Raw genomic sequence first — 22,844 nt, 5'->3', positions numbered from 1 at the left:
AAGGCATTCCATAACGTAGACTGGAATAAAATGTTCAACATTTAAAAAAAATTAGGGCTCAAAATTAGAGATAGAAGAACAATTGCTAACTTTTACAGGAATCAAACAGCAACAGTAAAAATTGAAGAACATAAGAAAGAAGCCGTAATAAGAAAGGGAGTCCGACAAGGATGTTCCCTATCTCCGTTACTTTTTAATCTTTACATGGAACTAGCAGTTAATGATGTTAAAGAACAATTTAGATTCGGAGTAACAGTAGAAGGTGAAAAGATAAAGATGCTACGATTTGCTGATAGAGTAATTCTAGCAGAGAATAAAAAATATTTGGAAGAAACAATGAACGGCATAGATGAAGTCCTACGCAAGAACTATCGCATGAAAATAAACAAGAACAAAACAAAAGTAATGAAATGTAGTACAAATAATAAAGATGGACCACTGAATGTGAAAATAGGAAGAGAAAAGATTATCGAGGTAGAAGAATTTTGTTATTTAGGAAGTAGAATTACTAAAGATGGACGAAGCAGGAGCGATATAAAATGCCGACTAGCAAAGGCGCAACGAGCTTTAAGTCAGAAATGTAATTTGTTTACATCAAAAATTAATTTAAATGTCAGGAAAAGATTTTTGAAAGTGTATTTTTGGAGTGTCGCTTTATATGGAAGTGAAACTTGGACGATCGGTGTACCTGAGAAGAAAAGATTAGAAGCTTTTTAAATGCGGTGCTAATGGAGAATATTAAAAATCAAATGGGTGGATAAAATGATAAATGAAGAGGTATTGCGACAAATAGATGAAGAAAGAAGGATTTGGAAAAATATAGCTAAAAGAATAGACAGACTTATAGGCCACTTATTAAGGCATCTTGGAATAGTCGCTTTAATATTGGAGGGACAGGTAGAAGGGAAAAATTGTGAAGGCAGGCAACGTTTGGAATATTTAAAACAAATTGTTAGGGATGTAGGAGGTAGGGGTTATACCAAATTTAAACGACTAGCACTAGATAAGGAATCTTGGAAAGCTGCATCAAACCGGTCAAATGACTGAAGACAAAAAAATATATATATATATATAATTTTTGTAAAGTATAGTAGCGCTTGGTTAATGAAGACTAATGTTGCGTAGTTTCTTTTCTATGCATTAGCATTTACAGGAGATGGTTGAGAATCGGCCACCTGAACACTCATATGTATAGTTTGTTTATCCGAATTCTAATCTAACTGAATAGGATATATACATGCGTCGGACCGATGTACCTGTTTATGTTCGCAGCAACTACTATCTGATGGTACATCATAAACTTGTAGATTGTATGTGTTATGCGGTATTGCGTCGGAAATTTAAACTAACTTTCGAAATACATTATGGAACAAGACGGCGTTATTATCCAATATCTTGTTGTTTCTTCAGGGCGTGTTTCTATAATAACATATTTGATATTCGTATATGTTACGCTGATTTATGCTCGTTTTAATATTGCTAATATTGTCTTTAGTTTGCATTCAGCTTACCTCTTAGACGTATTAGATCTGTTTATGTTTTAAGTTATGTTTTAATTGCTAATTATTTACTACTAGTACACTCGGCAATGCTTCGCTATTGCTAGATTTGAGTATATATGTAGATTAAATGAACACAATTGAAAGTTTGAAAAAACAATAACAAAATGAACATTACGGAACTTCACAAAATTTAACCTTTCCCTTTTAACCTTTCATCTAAACCCATTCCCTTTTTCGTTACCCCTTCCTTTTTTCTCTTATTATTTTCCCATTTTCCTTTACTCTTTTATTTTTCCCATTTTATTTTATCATGTTCTCATTCCTTTTCCCCATTTCTCCCTTTTTCCATCTACTTTTCCTTTCGTTCCCCCATTTCTCATTCCCTTATTTTCCTTTTCACTTCATCTTTTCCCCGGTTTTTTGTTGTTTTTTCTCATTTCCTCGTTTCCGTTTCCTTTTTCCCTTCTTCCCGTTTTACCATTTTCGATTTATCCCTTTCTCCCTTTTCCCCACGCGTCAATCGGTCCAGTAGTTTTTAAGTCTACAGCGGACATATATATCGGAAAAATTGAAATGGAATCGTAAAATATATAATATAGCGTGTGTTGTTTTTACGGCCAATACATAGGCCTGTTTCTTTTTAAAGAAAACAAAAACATGTTTTTACTTGTCACAGGTATGACATCTTAGGTATATAAATAGTAGATATATAAAAAGCACGCGCGTATACGAATGTAACGTTGTGTCAAATATTCAAAGCAATCGGTGATGAATTTTCGGAGATTTAAGAATTTGAAAAAACGTATATTTACATTTTTATTTATATAGATTGTAATTTTGTATCCGACCGATAATAACGATACCTCGTTATGCACTCAGAAAAAAATTTTTTTTTTTTTTTAATTTCTATTTTCCCATCTAGATAGCACTATAGCAGAAGTATAACTCTAGTATTATACAGTGTCCCATATAAAACGCAACCCAACCTTATATTGGTAGGTATTGAAATAATAAAAAGGCATATGTACATGTAGGCATACCTTACATGTAGAGTAAATGTTGGAAGTGGCCGCCATCTCCTTGAATACAAGCTTCAATTCTTTTTACAGCGTTTCTTCCAACTGTTTTCATAGTTTGTGGCTGGATATTTAATACAGCTTGTTTAGTATTGACTTTCAATCGTTCAAGTGTTCGTGGTTTGTTGCTGTAGGCTTTTTCTTTTGAGGTAACCCCGTAGAAAAAAATCCGCCGCAGTCAAATCTGGAGATCTTGGTGGCCACAAGCCTCGACCGATAACACGATTACCGAAGAATTCCTCGACGAAATCGGAAGTTAAACCTGCGTAGTGCGATGCCGCACCGTCATGTTGTAGCCGGCAGCATCTGTCTTCCTCTTCCAAGAGTGCGATGGACCGAAATAAAATATCCTGATATCGTTCTGCATTAATGGTGTACTCGAAAAAAATGGGACCGATTATTTTCTTCCGCGTTATCGCGCACCACACGCCCGACTTCTGCGGATGTAATTGTTTTTCGTGATAAGCGTGGGGATTTTCAGCGCTCCAAATTCTACTGTTTTGGCTGTTTACGTAGCCATCCAAATGAAACCGTGCTTCATCTGTGAAAAATAACGAATCCGTAACGTTAATTCCCTCACGCAAAAATCGACGGAACTGTTGACAATATTGTAACCGTTTTTCTTTGTCGGGCTCAAGATGTCGATGAACGGTTTGAATGCGATAAGGTCGTAATTGTAATCGTTTGGTCGCCCGATGAACAGTCGATTTAGACAAATTAATTTCAGCAGACAAACGTCTGATCGATTTATTTGGCAAGGCTTGTAATCGGTCTTTGATTTCAGCGACTGTATCTGTATTCAACACCGACGCAGATCTTTTGTGTTCCTTGTTATTAACAGAACCGGTCTCTAAATTTTGCGACTAATAATACTGATGTTTTGTTAGGAGCTGGTTTATCTGGGTACTTACGGCGAAACAAATTTTGCACTGAAACCACTGATTTCGTACTGAAGTACGACTGGACAATGAATAGACTTTCTACTAGCGAAAACACCATCTTGTCTCTAGCGATACACTGAACGTTATGATTGCATTGTTGTTACTATCGGTAATGTTCTACTGCGTCGCCGCGATGTTCAGATGTTGGATGAGTCCATTTCAGTAACGAGTAGGGGAGTAAGCTTGACTTTTGAAATTTCATGGATGAGTGATTGATGTGTTGCGTTTTATATGGGACACTCTGTATTACTTCAGAGGATGAATGAGGATGATATGTATGAGTGTAAATGAAGTGTAGTCTTGTAGTCTTAGTTCGACCATTCTTGTGATGTGTGGCTAATTGAAATCCAACCACCAAAGAACATCGGTATCCACAATTTTAAAATCCGTATAAAAAAATTGGTTTTGTTATGACTTGAACGCTGTAATTCCGACTTCGAAATCAGCTGATTTGAGAAGACGAGTTCACTACTAGACCAACTCGGTGGGTTTCTTTTATTGTATCTGTGTAATGTTGTTCTTACGTTCTTATCAAATAAAGAATAATTATTTTATAAAATTACAAAAAAAATTAACATTATTAATTTATATAATTACGGTACAGTAAAGGAGTAATCTGTAAAATGTATATTATTTAATAAAATGATAAATTTTAATCCAAGTTAAAAAGGAATTTAGATAAAAATGTTGTAAAAGAATTAAAGGATTTAACGTGGTGTAAAAGTCGAGAAAAACGTATTTTAGAAAAGCCCCTTTAAAGGTAACTTTCATCCATGTTAAAGTATCACATATTATACGTTATCTGTCTCACCTCTTTTTTCTCTCTGTTTTTAATGGAAATGATACCTATTTTGTCTAAAATATTTACTACATATAACAGTTAAATTTTTTTAAATTCTAAATACTGATCCAGCTTTATTCTAATGTGTTTTTATTTTTTTATTCGTTTTACAAAGATTTTTTTTATTTTTTCTTTATATTAGTATTAAAAACACGAAAATTTTTTTTTACTTTTAAAAAAGAGCAAAACTGGTCTCCAACGCACTCCTGTATTATTTCGTCTTCTTTTGATTTTTGTCTTCAGTCATTTGACTGGTTTGATGCAGCTCTCCAAGATTCCCTATCTAGTGCTAGTCGTTTCATTTCAGTATACCCTCTACATCCTACATCCCTAACAATTTGTTTTACATATTCCAAACGTGGCCTGCCTACACAATTTTTTCCTTCTACCTATCCTTCCAATATTAAAGCGACTATTCCAGGATGCCTTAGTATGTGGCCTATAAGTCTGTCTCTTCTTTTAACTATATTTTTCCAAATGCTTCTTTCTTCATGTATTTGTCGCAATACCTCTTCATTTGTCACTTTATCCACCCATCTGATTTTTAACATTCTCCTATAGTACCGCATTTCAAAAGCTTCTAATCTTTTCTTCTCAGATACTCCGATCGTCCAAGTTTCACTTCCATATAAAGCGACGCTCCAAACATACACTTTCAATAATCTTTTCCTGACATTTAAATTAATTTTTGATGTAAACAAATTATATTTCTTACTGAAGGCTCGTTTAGCTTGTGGTATTCGGCATTTTATATCGCTCCTGCTTCGTCCATCTTTAGTAATTCTATTTCCCAAACAACAAAATTCTTCTACCTCCATAATCATTTCTCCTCCTATTTTCACATTCAGTGGTCCATCTTTGTTATTTCTACTACATTTCATTACTTTTGTTTTGCTCTTGTTTATTTTCACGCGATAGCTCTTGCGTAGGACTTCATCTATGCCGTTCATTGTTTCGTCTAAATCCTTTTTACTCTCGGCTAGAATTACTATATCATCAGCAAATCGTAGCATCTTTATCTTTTCACTATGTACTGTTACTTCGAATCTAAATTGTAAACATCATTAACTGCTAGTTCCATGTAAAGATTAAAAAGTAACGGGGATAGGGATCATCCTTGTCGGACTCCCTTTCTTATTACGGCTTCTTTCTTATGTTCTTCAATTGTTACTGTTGTGTTTGGTTCCTGTACCTGTTAGCAATTCTTCTTTTACCTCTGTATTTGAACCCTATTTTTTTTAAAATGCTTAACATTTTATTCCTGTCTACGTTATGGAATGCCTTTTCTATGTCTATAAATGCCAAGTATGTCGGTTTGTTTTTCTTTAATTTTCCTTCTACTATTAATCTGAGGCCTAAAATTGCTTCCCTTGTCCCTATACTTTTCCTGAAACCAAATTTGTCTTCTCCTAACACTTCCTCCACTCTCCTCTCAATTCTTCTGTATAGAATTCTAGTTAAGATTTTTGATGCATGACCAGTTAAACTAATTGTTCTGTATTCTTCACATTAATCTGCCCCTGCTTTCTTTGGTATCATTACTATAACACTTTTTTTGAAGTCTGACGGAAATTCCCCTTTTTCATAAATATTACACACCAGTTTTTATAATCTATCAATCGCTTCCTCACCTGCACTGCGCAGTAATTCTACAGGTATTCCGTCTATTAGGAGCCTTTCTGCCATTTAAATCTTTTAAAGCTCTCTTAAATTCATATCTCAGTATTGTTTTGTCTTCTAGGTAGATTTAATAACAAAGCTACCTATTGCAATGAGTACCATGATTCGAATTCCGGAAAATTTCGACATATCTTCCCGTTTCACATCACCAGACCCCAAAACCACCGTCAGTTGAAAAGTATCTACTATATATATTTCTTGTGGACACGATAACTGCTGTAATTATGCGTCGATTATATTCAAATTGATACATAAAAATAACTCGTTCCAAAATTTCGGTCGAGTTCGTTAACGGCTAATATGGGATCATGGGGGTGGAAATGAAGGGACTTTTTCGATAAAAAAATAATATGCTATAACTTTCTTATAGCACATTTTGACCGTTCGATAAGTAAAATATCGAATTTATTTAAAGTTCCTACTATTTTTTTGGATAAGAGCCTAAAATGTAAATAAGTAAATTTTTTTGATATCACCAACCATTGGTTTAAGGCATTGATTCCCAAAGTGGTCCAGGTGGACCCTCAGGGGTCCACGGGAGACTCGACGGGGATCTACGTTGGCGTGACAAAAAAATGGGGGTTCACAATTCGTAAACGAAATTGGAGGAAATATGGTAGAAATGTAGCTGCAGGGGGTCTACCGGAACCAGCAACATTTTGAAAGTGGTCTATGAGAAAAATAAGTTTGGGAACCTCTGGTTAGGGGGTTGAATAAATGAGGTTTCGGAAACAAAAAAATCATACCTCCCTTAATAGGCACAGTATCGAATCGGTTTAAAGTGGGCTTTAGTCCTCTAAACATTACCTAAAACTTTTGTCTGAAACAATTTTTAATATGACCAACCTTACGGCAACGGATGACCTAAATGTTGCTGGAATTGTAAAAAGATGTAGCTTGTCGTATGCTAAACATGTGAATCTTTTTTTCACGAGCAACCATTGTAATATTGAGTAAATTTGAAGATTTTCATAACTTTAAGGTGAAAATCTTTTTTATCTCCTATTTTTTTCTTTTTTCCTGTTTAGCCTCCGGCAACTACCATTCTGATAATACTTCAGAGTATGAATAAGGATGATATGTATGAGTGTAAATCAAGTGTAGTCTTGTACATTCTTAGTTCGACCATTCCTGAGATGTGTGGTTAATTGAAACCCAACCACCAAAGAACACCGGTATCCACGATCTAGTATTCAAATCCGTGTAAAAATAACTGGCTTTACTTGGACTTGAACGCCAGAACTTTCGACTTCCAAATCAGCTGATTTGGGAAGACGCGTTCACCACTAGACCAACCCTCGTACTTAGCACTGGTAAATTCTACCTCTACCTTCCGTCATGCTGAAAGGGATTTTTTATTTTCCTTCTGTACAAGTCTAAATCGATACCAAAATAATCGATTATGATTTATACATTAATATACATAAAATGTATACATGAATTATGTATTTGACCGTATAAAGCAACTTGTCCTGACTGACTGATTCATCAACGCCCTGAAAAAATCGGATTGGGGCTGTGTGGGGGCGCACGGCCGTTGGTTTAATGTGAAAGGTTACAGACCTTGGAAGAAGTTCCTCTGAGCTACATACCGATCAAGAGTTAAATAGAAGAGCCACTATCGTAGTTTTTGAACTAAACTGAAAGTCTACAATGGAAAATTTTAGTTCCTTCATTTGACCAACTCTACAGATGAATTGTTCGGTCTATATGTCACCGAGTAACTTTTAGTGTATCGGATTGAAATAAAAAAACGAGTCATCGACTGCATACTAAATTTAAGTTTAACATAAAACAGATAATAAATGGTACGTGATATTTATTCCGACTAATATTCGATGACAGTTTTGTTCTACATTGGTCTGTGAATAAGTAAGAGACATAATGCATAAAGGTGCTCGCGCCGTCGGCGTCGATCACTGAGCGCGCCGTGCGAGCTTCACGACGCTCCCGAAACGGTCTCGCTCGCTCGGCATCGGACATTGGGGTACCTGTGTGTGGCCCATAACCTCCCCTTTCCAACGATATGGGTAATTTATATTTCCGGTTGGCTTTTGAATTTCCGGGCTGAGGCTGACATATTGAATTTTTATACATTTTTACAAGTTTTAATTTAATTTTACTTTAATTTTTTTAATTTAATTTTTTACACTTAAATATTGTCCAAAATACACTTATTATTACTTAAATCGATTTATCTTGACAAACTGTAAACATAAACACACGAATCATCGCGATATCACGTCTAAGTCATGAGCTACACTGAATGGAAATGAGCGAGAGCGCCAGTTTTGGCCGATCTGCGTTGTGCCCTCTCCCCGCCAACCAGCTCGCCAGTGACGCATGCTCAATGTTGTATGAGCGAGCTGGGCATGTAAGTTATTAAATGACACCGCATTTACATCTCTAAGAGTAATAGTTAGGGAGTTATTAAGGCAGGACGATATAGACCTTTTTATTACGCTACAAATTTCTGTTCTGGTATCCGTATGTTTCGATGTGATATTAAAGACGTTTCATGTCAAAATATTTGCTACAAATAATTATATGAATTTTAATCTATTAAAAGAAATTAATAATAAACGTTTTTATGCATTCAAAATAATAATATGTGTTTATTGATTTTTTAATAATTTTCTTTTGAATAAAAAAGCAATAATTTAGTGTTAAAGTTGATTGGTTGTCTTTTTACTATAATCAAATTTAAATTAAAAAATTTAAATCTATTCATGTCATTTGGTCTTAATTTAGAATTATTTTTTATTAACTATTCCAAAATTAATTTTATACTTATATATATATATATACTAGCAGACTCGGCAATGCTCCGTTACTGCTAGATTTGAGTATATATATATATATATACATTTTGAATAAACGAACATTTAAAATTTTATTTATATAGTTAAAATAATTGCATAGAGATAGAATATTATTTTCGTTTAGAACTAATAGAATGATAAATTTTTAATTTATTAGTAATTTTTATTTTTTTAATATAAATAGACGGTAGGTATAAATATAAAAAAATATAGTAACAAAACAAGTTACGTAAGACACAGTCAGTGTATAAATAACATTTAAGGAAGTTGTTTTGTTATGATGATTAAACAAAATACGGCCAGATGTCGCTTCCTACTAACTCTTGCAGTGGATGAGTCATCATAACCGTTGGTTGATTGACAGGAATAAACAAGCAGTCTCTAGTTTAACACAAAACAAACATGTGCGTGCGTCCACTTTCATCTATTTATAAGTTGATTTTTATTACTATATTTATATCTAATTGTGATGTAATTTTTAATTATTTCTTTAATTTTGATGATTATTTTATTAAATAACTACACATAATTTTATTGGTAAGATATGAACTATTATTATTTTGTTTTTAACGTTTTTTCTACCATAAAATTTATTGTAAATTTGTGTTACAAAGAAATACGTTTTATTGATCTCTATTTTTTATTAATTATACGTAGTTTTTCGGAGGATGAGTTGAAATGACAATTTTTTAGGGTGTGTAAATACCGTGCCTGACCGGGTTTCGAATACGGGACCTTCGGATAAAGGCCGAGACACTACCACTCGCGCCACAATAAGCGGTAATAAAATTTAAAAACTGTTATTATGTAAAAACATTAGGCCTAATTTATAAGATCCGTATAAATTTGCTTAAAAAAGTTTTAAATCTGTTAAGAATTAATAAAATACAACTGCTAAAAGAAAAAATAGGATGTCTTCTGGGCACGATTTATGAAATTCACATTTGATTTTCGAATGAGCATGATAGGCGACAAACATTACTGTTTAATTAGTCGGTCACGATACAGCTTCGTGTCCTGTACCCCCGACACGTTCGTATCCCGATGTTTGTTAGAATGTTAAATTATTTTACTGTTATTCATTAAAGAAAAATATATTATTGTGTAGAGAATATTTTTCTGAACATTTTGGTGTTTTTATATTTAAAATAGGCTTAAGGAGTGAGTAGATATAGAATTTAATTGTTTTAATAAAAATATAATATTTAACGCTAGCCATATTGTTAACGGAAAGTTGGCTTATGAGACGCCGTCTTCTTCGTTTAGTCACGTGTGTGTTCGTGTGAGGTTGGGTTAGTTGCCTGGCCAGCTGCTGCTCTTACTCTGTTGCTATTGGCGCAGAGCTGACCACGTGGTGCGCCGTCACTCCCGCTCGTTGCGCTCTCACAGTCTAGCTTTCCCACAATCCGTTGTAACGTGCATTTAAATTCGTTACGATTTACTGTTAAATAGTAACTAATAATCACTTCCTTTTATTAATAGGTTTGAATAATAATTATATAAATAATTAATTTAAATATTAATAAGAATTGTTAATCTTTGATTTAAATGTATTAATCATTAATCTTATATATATATATATATATATATATACATATACCTACATATATATATATATATATATATATATATATATATATATATATATATATACGTAGATTAAATGAACATAATTGAAAGTTTCATAAAATCCATTAAAAAACTGAACATACGGAACTTCACGGAATTTAACCTTTTACTTTTTCCATATTCCCCCTTTTCCGTATTAGCTTATTTCTCTGTTTACCTATTTCATTGTTTTCCCTTTTCACCTTTACCTTTCCCATTTTCTCTTTTCTCACTTTTCGCTTTTCCCGCATTTTCCAATATCCCTCAACCATTTTTCACTTTTTTCTTTTTTCCCTTTATCACCTTTTCCCCTTTTCCCACGCGTAAATCTGTTTCGTATTTTTTAGTCTATAGAGGGCACACATAGAACATTGCCTTTTGTATATATAAAAGAAAAAATTCTGTTTATATATTTTTTTTTTGTTTTGTAAATATCTCGACACTGGCGACACCTAGCGGGTATAATTTTTGCAAAAATTCTCTTTTCACGTACCTTTTCTTTCTTTTTCCTGTTTAGCCTCCGGTAACTACCGTTTAGATAATTCTTCAGAGGATGCATGAGGATGCTATGTATGAGTGTAAATGAAGTGTAGTTTTGTACATTCTCAGTTCGACCAGTCCTGAGATGTGTGGTTAATTGAAACCCAACCACCAAAGAACACCGGTATCCACGATCCTTTTCACGTACCTAATATATTTTTTGAATATGATTCAAATCAGATAATAAATACGATTTTTCCAAATATGTCAACCTCAGCGCCATTTACCGGGTCCATTTTCTCAAAAGTAATTCTTTTTGCATAATATATATATTCTGAATATGTGCCAAGGACCATAAATAAAGTTTTTCGAAATATCTAGACCCTAACGCCGCCTAGCGGGTCCAAACTAATTGGGCGTGCGCACAACAATTCACCAAATTTTCATCGCGATCGAATGTATGGTACAGAAACGCCTAACGGGGAAACAAACAAACATTCGTTTTTGTGTGTGTGTGTGTATATATATATATATATATATATATATATATATATATATATATATATATATATATATATATACACGAGTTTATACAGAGTGTTTCAAAAATTGTGAGCTGGGTATACGTTTTCGGATTCTACTTTTAAAAACTAAACAAAAATCAGCCTTACGAAAACCGGCAATTTCTCCTTCGTTTTTCCCCCTGACCACTAATTTTTTATTTATTTTTATATAAAAATTTATATCTCAAGTTCGGATAGACGAATAACATTAATATTTGGTAAGCATCTTTGTAATAAACTTTTAAAATTAGAAAAAAAACAGGACATAAATACCTTCGAAAATTACAAAATGGCAGTCACCATTATACGAAATGAATAACCAAGTTTTTCCCGCTTTACTGACATACCCTTTATTATAATTTCTCGGAGCACTAAACCCCAATAAACGTGGTTGCAATAATGATGTCTGATGTAAGCAGGTGAGACAGTGTCGCTGGATTAGTAGGGGCCATTCTACGGCTAAGAAGGGTAATGTGGATAGTTCTGGGCCAGGTGCAAACTTGTTAGCGGCCTTCTCAGGCTAGGATAGGAGGACTCGGCCTGAAGTAACGTGTAAAACCTTTCCCGGTTGAGTCCTAGTTCCCGATAGAAAGGAAGCTGGATTTAGCCGGTACTCTGTGGATGGCGGTTTGATAAGACCACCAATGCGAGCTTGAAACTCCGTGCGTAAATGCATTTGCAACTCCTTCCCCAAAAAAAATTATATTTTAGTTTTAAAATTATTTTATTTTCAAAATAAATCTCTTATTTTTTCAGTAATATTATAATATAATATTTATTAATTTATTTAACTGTTTTTTTCTTTTTTTTTGTTATAGGTTCCATAAGCAATATTGATGATTCAGAATCGCATTGTAACAAGACTCAAGTAAGAAAAATTATATCTGGTGTAGTTGGTGCCGCATCTAGTGTAACTTCTATACAGGTGGCAAACCTGTTAAGATTATTTAAAATACCTCAAGTAAGTAGAAATATTATTTAATATATATGTATATTTTAATTTTATTTTATAATTTGTAAGTTCATTTTTTTTTAAATTTTTAATTGAAAATTTTTCAGGTATGCAAAGCTGAAAGAAAATTCCGCGTTTTATTTCATAAAAATTATATATATATATATATATATATATATATATATATATATGTGAGTGTGTATATATGTAATTACGATATTACATGAGCGATCAGTTTGTAATAACATGGAAAAGGGTTATCCTGACAAAATGAACACAAAGTAAAACTGATTATTTTGGTCAACATCCTGTTTCTACCTTTTCCCTCAAACACTCTCTCACTCTCTTTCAATTTTTCTCTCTCTCATTCTCTCTTTATTAAAATATTTCGCTTTACTATTTCCATTACAATACCCGTAAAATAGATACTGAAAATACCCTTTAAATCGTGTATTTCAACCCTTTAACCGATAACCAGCCCGGTGAAATATTTTAATTATAAAGTAACAAATGATAATACCTCTCTAGTTGAGTACAGAGTGTTCCGGGAGAACACTCAGATAATGATTCAGGTCAAAAATATGAGAAAAAATTTTAATTAAATTTGGTAGATCCAAGACTAGTATCTTATTTTAGAAAAATATAAAATTTTGATACGTCACCTTCAAAAATTTCAAAATGGCGGCCATATTGATTTTTAATCTTCAATATCTTTATAATTATTTTTTTGATAAAATTTTTACGAATACAAAATTTATTAAGCAATTTATTTTGAACAATATGACTTCTCATTTGTTAAAATCCGTAGAGAAACAATCGAGATATTGTAGATAATTAACCCGGCAGTAACTCTTGCGCTTAATAATCCAAGATGATAATTTTTATTAATTATTAATAATAATTTTTTATTACATTTATTGGAGAAAATAAAAACAGGCAAGCAATTATCAATTGGTTTTTTTTTTGTCTTCAGTCATTTGACTGGTTTGATGCAGCTCTCCAAGATTCCCTTTCTAGTCGTTTCATTTCAGTATACCCTCTACATCCTACATCCCTAACAATTTGTTTTACATATTCTAAACGTGGCCTCCCTAAACAATTTTTCCGTTAAAATTCGAAAACCGAAATTTTTCGCGATCAAATACTTCCTTACGTATCTTGCCTAGTTCTCCTCAAGAAGACCAAATTTTTCGTTAATTTAATTTGGTTTAATATATATATATTTTTTCTTTTAATATTTCTAAGAATGGACACCGTATATAAAACCTTAACGTTCCAACTTGCCGCATTATGACGATTGACGCTTCTAACACTTGCCTCTCTCAAATATCTTCTCCTTAAATTGAGCGTAACGCAAGAACGACTCTACCATTCTTCCTGATAAAGTAGGGGAGGTTTAGCGGGTGAGAGCCCCGCACTTCCTCAAAGTGTGAGCCTGACAGCGGCTGGCAGACCTTTTTCTTCACGCCACGGGAAACAAACAAAAAAGAAACCACTCGTCAATTTTCCTACATATACCAGGTTGTCGCATATAAAACACAACCCAATCTTATATTGGTCGGTATTGAAGTAATAAAAAGGCATGTGTAAATATAAATGTAATTTTTATTATTACCATCCATTACCTTACATTTAGAGTAAATGTTGGAAGTGGCCGCCATCTTCTTGAATACACTTCTTCGATTCATTTTACAGCGTTTCTTGCAACTTTTTTCAGTTTGTGGCTGGATATTTAATACAGCTTGTTCAATATTGACTTTCAATCGTTCAAGTGTTCGTGGTTTGTTGCAATAGGCTTTTTCTTTGTGGTAACCCCGTAGAAAAAATCCGCCGCAGTCAAATCTGGAGTTCTTGGTGGCCACAAGCCTCGACCGATAACACGATTACCGAAGAATTCCTCGACGAAATCGGAAGTTGAACCTGCGTAGTGCGATGTCGCACCGTCATGTTGTAGCCAACAGTGTCTGTCTTTCTCTTCCAAGTGTGCGATGAACTGAAATAAAATATCCTGATATCGTTCTGCATTAATGGTGTACTCGAAAAAAATAGGACCGATTATTTTCTTCCGCGATATCGGGTACCACACGCCCGACGTCTGCGGGTGTAATTGTTTTTCGTGAAAAAAGTGGGGATTTTCAGCGCTCCAAATTCTACTCTATTGGCTGTTTACGTATCCATCCGAATGAAACCGCGCTTCATCTGTGAAAAACAACGAATCCATGACATTAATTCCCTTGCGCAGAAATCGACGGAACCGTTTACAATATTGTAGCCGTGTTTCTTTGTCGGGCTCAAGATGTCGATGAACCGTTTCAATGCGATAAGGTCGTAATTGTAATCGTTTGGTCGCCCGATGAACGGTTGATTTAGACAAATTAATTTCCGCAGTCAAACGTCTGATCGATTTATTTGGCTAGGCGAGTAATCGGTCTTTGATTTCAGCGAGTGTATCTGTATTCAACACCGACGCAAATCATCTGTGTTCCTTGTTATTAACAGAACCGGTCTCTCTAAATTTTGCGACTGACCTTAATACCGATGTTTTGTTAGGAGCCGGTTTATCTGGGTACTTATAGCGAAACAAATCTTGCACTGCAACCGCTGATTTCGTACTGAAGTACGACTCGACAATGAAAGCACGTTCATCTAGCGAAAACACCATCTTGTCTCTAGCAATACACTGAACGTTATGATTGCGTTGTTGTTACTATCGGTAGTGTTCTACTGCGTTGCCGCGATGTTCTGATGTTGGACGAGTCCATTTCAGTATCGAGTAAGGGAGTAAGCCTGATTTTTGAAATTTCATGGATGAGTGATTGATGTGTTGCGTTTTATATGGGACACCTTGTACTTCAGAATACTACAGAAACTTCAGAAATACTACTATAGCTTATCTAAATTTGAATGAAATTTATACTTCTTTATATCAAACTCAGTACATGCGTGCATGCTTTTCTTACCATTTATTTTTTTAATTTTTCCAACCCCCTCCAAAAAACGAAAAAAGTTAAATTTTGATTTATAGCATATTTTTAACTTAATTCTTTTTTTTATGTCTTCGTAGGCAAATTATTTATTACAGGTGACCCATCCAAGTATTTTTGGGCAATATTAGGGGTAAGATACCCAATTAAAAATTAAAAATATTAAATTTTTTAATACTTTTTTTAAATTTATTTTCATATATATTTTATTTTCCAAGTGATTAAAAAATAACTATAAAAGCACATAAAAAATGTATTTAAATATCTTACAGATTCGGTTGACGCCTCATTTCACAGAAAAACAAATCCAATCAAATTTGTCACCTTACATCCACTTTGTTTCGATATGGCTTCCATTTTTAATACAACATAGTCCCACCTCAAGTTGATTTCATTACAGACTTGAGCCAGTAAGTTTGGCGTTTCATTTCATAGCAAAACACATCAAGTTTGGACTCGCTTAGTTCATTAGTACCGAATTCGATCACCAGTGTTTTTATAAAAAATGGGTATATTTACTGGTACGGAACCGGTTCGTTGTGTGTTTTGTTTTAAAATTTGCAATCAGTATCTGCAGTTCTACGTAATTACCTATTGATTTTCAAACTTTTCCCTCCACAGTCCACATTGAGAATCAAAAAATTTCTAGCGCCCCAAAAATTTTTAATTTACCGTCTATTAAAAATTATAATAGCAATTTAAGATATGTGCTCTTAAAAACAGGAATTGCAATTATTGTTTTTAAACATGGCATATCTTGGTGTTAAGCTGAGAGCGGGTAATAGATGTTGCGGTCTCGGGCTTTAAAGATTTCAATACCTCGGCACAAAATGAAGAAAAACCAAAAACTGCAACGCTATATTAAATATCTCACAATTTGTCATTAAAGCTAGATAAAAACCCATTAATTTCCATATTTATTTATATCATTACGTTGCTTAGATCGGGAGATATGCAGCATTAAAAACAAAAGTGGCCTTCTCTCTTTAAAGTCTAATATTTCATTTCAGAAAAACCGTAGAGAGACAAATAATATAAGAAATTAAAACTAAAATCTTAAGATTATAAAACATTTAAATCCAATTTACAGAAAAACTTTCGTTTCCCCCATGCGCTTGATATAACACGAAGAAAAACGTTCAAATTTTTAAAACTTTTCTCCTTACTGATTATTTTTTTTTTTTAATTTTATGATTTTTGAAATCTGAAGTATACTGTCAAAAAGTAAAGTATTAAAGTTTTAATTTCTTTTTTATTCCTATCTCTAAGCCTCTTGGTTGCAAAGTTAAAGTAATTTGAATACAATCATTATTTTAACATAAAATATTGGTGTCTCTTTAATTTTTTATACTAATGTAGTATGTATTTAATTTTAGTTTGAAATATCAGGAAAACATAATTTTTTTTTTTAATCTGCCATCATCTTACATCGCCTGAACGCCGCTAATTTTCTGTGGGCCTTTTACCGCCGCCACAGAAAGCTTCCACCGCTCACAAGGGGGCGTTATTGCCCAGTTTGAGAACGAATGTCATAAAGAGTACGGTAGGGAATTTCCTGGTAGGCATACAAAACCCACCGGGTTGGTCTAGCGGTGAACGCGTCTTCCTAAATCAGCTGATTTGGAAGTCGAGAGTTCCATCGTTCAAGTCCTAGTAAAGACAGTTATTTTTACACGGATTTGAATACTAGATCGTGGATACCGGTTTTCTTTGGTGGTTGGGTTTAAATTAACCACACATCTCAGGAATTGTCAAACAGAGACTCTACAAGACTACAATTCATTTACACTCACACATATCATCCTCTGAAGTATTATCTGAAAGATAATTCCCGGAGGCTAAAAGTAGTCGTACAAATACCTCTTGTCAACAAATCTTCGTTTAGATACGTTGTTCTGTTAGACATACAAAATCTCAAAGACGCCCATGCGTCTCTGAAACTGCTGTGGAACAGCTCTAAGAAAGCTTTGTATTTAGTTCGAAGAAATCAATTCGATGTGTGTCACGTAAGACTGGCATTCCTCAAACGTTTATTTGACGGATATTACGCAAACGATTGCAATTGAAGCCGTACAAATCAACCGTGTTTCAACCCATTACAGATAACAACAAAGTTGCTTAGTTGTAGTTTTGCGAAAGTAATCAATAGAATTGCAGACAACGATACATTTTTAGACTATGTTATTTTTAGTGATAAGTCAACGTTTCACATCAGTAGCAAAGGGAACATTCATAACTGGCAAATATGATGTAGCATAAACCCTCATGAAACTTTCCAGGATATTCATGATAGTCCTAACATCAGTGGTTTTGTACTCTTAGCAAAAAAATATGTACGACCCGTTCTTCTTACAAGAGGTAACCGGAAATTGTATCGTCTATCTGGACATACTTCAAAATCTAATATTACCTCGGTTGGACGATAATGATCAAGATTGATGCCATTATTATCATCAAGACTAGACACCACCTTACTACCTCCTAGAAGTCCAAGATTTTCTTGATCCTCGATTCCCAGATTGATGGATCGGTCGTGAAGGTCCAATCGTATGGCCACCTTGCTTTCCAGATTTGATCCCACTAAATTTTTCTTGTGGGTTTTTATTAAGGATTTTTTCCTGTTGATCTTGTTGAGCTAAGAATTCGAATAAACGGTGCAGCTGCAAAGGTAACGCCCGATTTGTTGGCTACAGTCTGGAATGAAATATATTTCAGGTGGTATTATGTCAAATTAAAAATGAAATCCATGTCGAACCAAAGTGAATGTTGGGTGACAAATTTGTGTATTTTTCTATGAATTGAAACCTCAATAGAATCTATAAATTATCGTAATTTTTTAATTCATTTTAACAAATATCCTTTTTTAATAAATAACCATTGCCTAACAACTTTGTTGCCTGCTTTTATTAATTTTTTTTTTATGTAGAATTCTGTTCTACATAATTTATTACGTCTTTATTATTTATTAATACGATTTTGTTTTATATATATGTATAAAATATTAGTATTACATATAATTCATATAATATTTCACGGTTTTAACAAACATGCTTTTAAGTCATGTATAATAAACTTTATCCATTGTTCTGTATTAACAATGAGATTTTAATAATTCATGTGTGGTTTAGTTAAATTGCTTCGTGGTTAGTGCAAATTGAACATAATATTAAATAATAATAATTGTGTTTAATGTTTATTATTTTAATTATTAATAACTACATAAACTATTCTTGTATAATCAATTACCTTCCGATACAAATTTTATAAAAATTAATATTTATTAAAATAATTTAAATTTTTCTAACAGTAATTGCAAAAGTTTGTTTGAATCAGAGTTAAAATTTCCATATCGATGTTTCTGCAGTACTTGATGTTTTATGACTTCTCATCTCTAACAAAAAAAAAAATTACGAAAAGATGTACGTATGTATATTGATAGTTTTGCTTGATATCTTCTAGACTAGATAAACCTTGGAACGATATCAGGGGAGTCTGCGGGAGTCCTGGTAGGTATCCCGTCAGTTCGATTGAGGGCTGTATAGTTGAAGTGAGTCTATGGGGGAAAGCCGCTGCCTGATTTTCTGCGGTCCTCCTACTTCAGGAGTGGCAGGGGAGAGGTGGGATACCGCGAATTTGGGAACTTGGACGCGTTGGATGGAAGCATGAGGACGTTTATTACTAAATCTGCCAGTTCCTCTCTGGTCACGGAGGATTCGTACCTCTACAGGTTTCGGAAAAGGGAATTCCCTAATTGTATTTATTTTGAACTAGGATACCATGGAGGACACATATTATGAGTGCCCCAAATGGGAAGATCAAGGCACGAGCGGACCTCGGACGGATCACGTCGGAGAACACAGTAGCCTATATGCTACAAGTTAGTGGAAGACGGTTGCGGAAATGGTTTCTGTGGTCTGCGGATGAAGGAGTCAGAGTATAGAGGGTGGGGTTAAGGTTGACTGCTGTGTAATCTTGTAGCTTCAACTAAAATAATGAAGCCTGAGACGAAGCGTGGCGTGTAGGAAGGTAGCTCCCATGCCTAGGGTGTTCTAGTCCACCCACATAGAAGAGTGGGGGGGGGGGGTTGAAGCTACCCGATGATGGTATGGGGACCCTCAAAGTGTAAGAGGACGGGTCGCGTGAGGTAAACACTAGATGTGTGAAACGCACATCTGGTGCTTTGTAGGTTAGGAACGGGAAGGGCAGCTTTCCTGCTGAGGATTTGGCTAGCTATCCAGAAGAGGAAGTCAGCGTGTCCTGATCACGCTAGGGAGACCCCGGTGGACTACCTCTACAGGGGGCTAGACAGGAAAAGCAGGCTGCTGCTACGACGCTCTTAGGTGATCGAGTGATGCTTAATTGCAGAACTGGTTACGTTAGGTGTGTTTAAATCAGAAATAAATTATAAAAAGATTAGATAAACCGATTTTGATGAAATTCGGTAGGATGATTTTCGAGGTATGCAATGTATAAATCCCATTTAATTTTTAAGTCATTTGGGTAGAAAAATATTGTCTTTATGGGTGGATTTGGCGGCCTTCTCTTGTTAATTACTGCTTTATTCTTTGTCGGTATCATAATAAGAAAACAAATCCGGTTATATTGCGAGAAAAGTTTTATAATCCTTAAAAGTTAAAATCCTAAAGTTTTATGTGAATCCTGATGCTGTAGTTTATATGAACGGCTAAAACCATTAATTATTTCGGTTGTGCTTTTGTAGTTGATAAAAGAACATACATGTTTGGCCTTCCCAGCATCGTCAGTATTTTCGTTGTAGAGATTTATATTATCAATAAAGCCTTAAATATAATTAGCTCAACATTTCTACAGGTACTTGTCTAATCAGATTCCTTGAGTGGTTTACAGGCGATTAGTGATATGTGCTACAGACACCCTGTTGTCTACGAGATTCAGCGTGTTATTTCTCAAACGACTCAACGTAATACAACTGTGAGCTTCTGCTGGATCCCCAGCCGTATTAAAATTTCAGGCAATGAGCGTGTTGGCAGTGCAGCAAAAGAGGCTTTTTTCCTCCATCTTCCTTTCTCTAATCGTGTTTTTTTCTGATTTCTGAATTCTTGTCAGTTTTCTGAGAAGAGTGGTCCGTGATGGTGACAAAATGAATGTAATAATACTATCAACAAATAAACTTCGTTTTATTAACAACATTGTATCATCGTGGATCTCCACATACAGGAATAACCGATGAGGTTATTATTTGCCGTATGCAAATATTCTTAATTAATTAAATATTTCTTTTTTATTTTGAGGTGGAGGAACCACATTTATGGACGCCTAGGCAGTGTCGGACTCGCTAACAGGATCCGCAAGATGGTATTAAGTGCGTATGTGTGCCTGCGCACTACCGACTAAAGTTCCACCCCTGTCTAATCACTCTCCTGGAAACCGCTGGTGTGGCATTACTTCACTCACGTAATCGGACACCATTAACACACGTGAAAACCCATACAATCAACAACACACTTTAGGAAACAAGCAACAATTTAAAACATTACACACACACACCTCTATCATAAAAGAAAAACATAATATAAAAGGAAAGGGAACATCCACAGCAATCACAAACAAAAATAAATTGTGTGAGGAGTGTGGGTCACACAAACTCACATTCAGCAAAACATAACACTTACCATTTACAGCCAATATTGTTGCTCCGAAGACGCAGCGAGCATACTATCGGGCTTCAGGGTAGTGCCCGTGGCTTCATCGCACCAAGGCAACCTCCAGAAGCTTAGGAGACCCCTAAGCGCTCAGCCGCGAGCCTAACCTCCCGGCACACTCCGACCCCTTCTTCACAGTTGGAACTCCTCCCATGTATGTAACTTCTCGTTTACCTTCTTTACATACAACTCTACTGCATTCCATTCATCGGATCCACTCTTCAATACACTCTGTGTTTCTTCTGGCCGAAACATGACCTCGACAACAATGGCGGCCAGTATTTATTTACGTTCTCTCCCAAAGCGTGGGTAGTAAAGGTACACATTAGAGGGGGTTTCCTCCTCTGCGCATTCTGGACATAGATCCGAAAAATCTCGACAGAATCTGAACAAATACGATCTGTAGCCTCCAGTAAGATACTCTAGACTCACTCATAGATGACTCAGACCGATACACAGTTTTGTGTTCGCTGCGACTCCAAGTAACTGTACACCATATCCCTAAGGATAGTGTCTGTTGTGCGACATTACATCGGAAGTTTAAACTAAACCTCCGAAATATGTTAGGAAATAATGAGACGATATTTTCGAATGTTTTACGATTTCTTGGGGCTGGCCCTTTATATTCAAATATTTGATTTTTACTATAGTATTTTTCAGCTCTTTATACTATTTATTTTGCTTTCAGAATACGTAGTGAACATTTTACATCAGTCTAAGTTATAAGTTAATTTCTAATTGCTTACGATAGTAATATTGTGTCCGGGCTCTGATAACGACACTTCGTTATGCGCCCAGGAAATCAAAATTCAAAAGGGACACATTTCCTAAATTGTCATTATAACAATAAAAAATAGGTTTTATTCACTTTACTGGATGCTAAAACAAGGCGATATTCTGGAAAATTTGATCTGAATGTTTCTATTGTTGTTAACGTTGGCGCCACATGAATTCGTTTAAACAGGAATCTAGCGTAGATGTACCAGATTCCTTTTGATTCCATCTTTTTCGCTTCGGCTCATAAATTGTATACGTTCCAGTGATTGAATCTCAAAAGTTAGCCTAATGTTTAACAGTTTGATGTGTAAAATTGTAAAATTTTAGATTAGGTATATCATTTTAACTACGCCAACAATCAGAATTTATGTTCATCCCAGTTTTAATACATTTCTTTATAACACTTTACCGTTCGGTGGGGGACCACATATATTAAACATTCTTTTATTTCTCTGAAACTTCCGGCAAGCAATCCATTACTGAGGGTAAGCCGTCCCCAAATTGTATTTTAACCTTGAAATAAAAGAGATTCATCTATTTGCAGGTTAAGATTATTCCTACCTATTTTTACTGGGTTATGGAATTAACATATCCGCACTAATTTTCCTTATAAAATTTTTCCAATCATTTTTTTGTCCCGTAGCCAAACTTTCGTTATTAAATGTTTAATTTCCTTTGCCATAGTACAGGAAATACTCGCAGAAGTCGGGCGTGTGGTGCGTGATATCGCGGAAGAAAATAATCTGTCCCATTTTTTTCGAGTACACTATTAATGCAGAACGATATCAGGATATTTTATTTCGGTTCATCGTACTCTTGGAAGAGGAAGACAGACACTGATGGCTAAAATATGACGGTGCTACATCGCACTACGCAGGTTCAACTTCTGATTTCGTCGAGGAATTCTTCGGTAATCGTGTTATCGGTCGAGGCTTGT

At 34.6% G+C, this 22,844-nt stretch overlaps 1 protein-coding gene across 5 annotated transcripts in view; it reads left to right on the top strand.

The window, feature by feature from the left end:
- LOC142333582 (metabotropic glutamate receptor-like) overlaps positions 1–22,844 on the top strand; it is an 876,009-nt gene that overhangs the window by 549,679 nt on the left and 303,486 nt on the right. For 4 of the 5 annotated variants that reach the window (XR_012758640.1, XM_075380890.1, XM_075380889.1 and 1 more), the window contains exon 2: positions 12,332–12,474. Coding sequence is in view for 3 of the 5 variants with exons in the window: in XM_075380890.1 (XP_075237005.1) it covers positions 12,332–12,474 (143 nt within the window). In the remaining 2 variants the exon portion in view is untranslated. Of the gene's footprint in view, positions 1–9,242; positions 9,400–12,331; positions 12,475–22,844 lie in introns of those variants that run through there. The other variant, XM_075380892.1, reaches the window with a different exon arrangement.

The sequence above is a fragment of the Lycorma delicatula genome, chromosome 13 (assembly GCF_047948215.1).
Source record: "Lycorma delicatula isolate Av1 chromosome 13, ASM4794821v1, whole genome shotgun sequence".
NCBI lineage: Eukaryota > Metazoa > Arthropoda > Insecta > Hemiptera > Fulgoridae > Lycorma > Lycorma delicatula.
The sequence above is the reverse complement of the archived record's forward strand: the minus strand, read 5'-3'. Positions and strand labels throughout refer to the sequence as shown.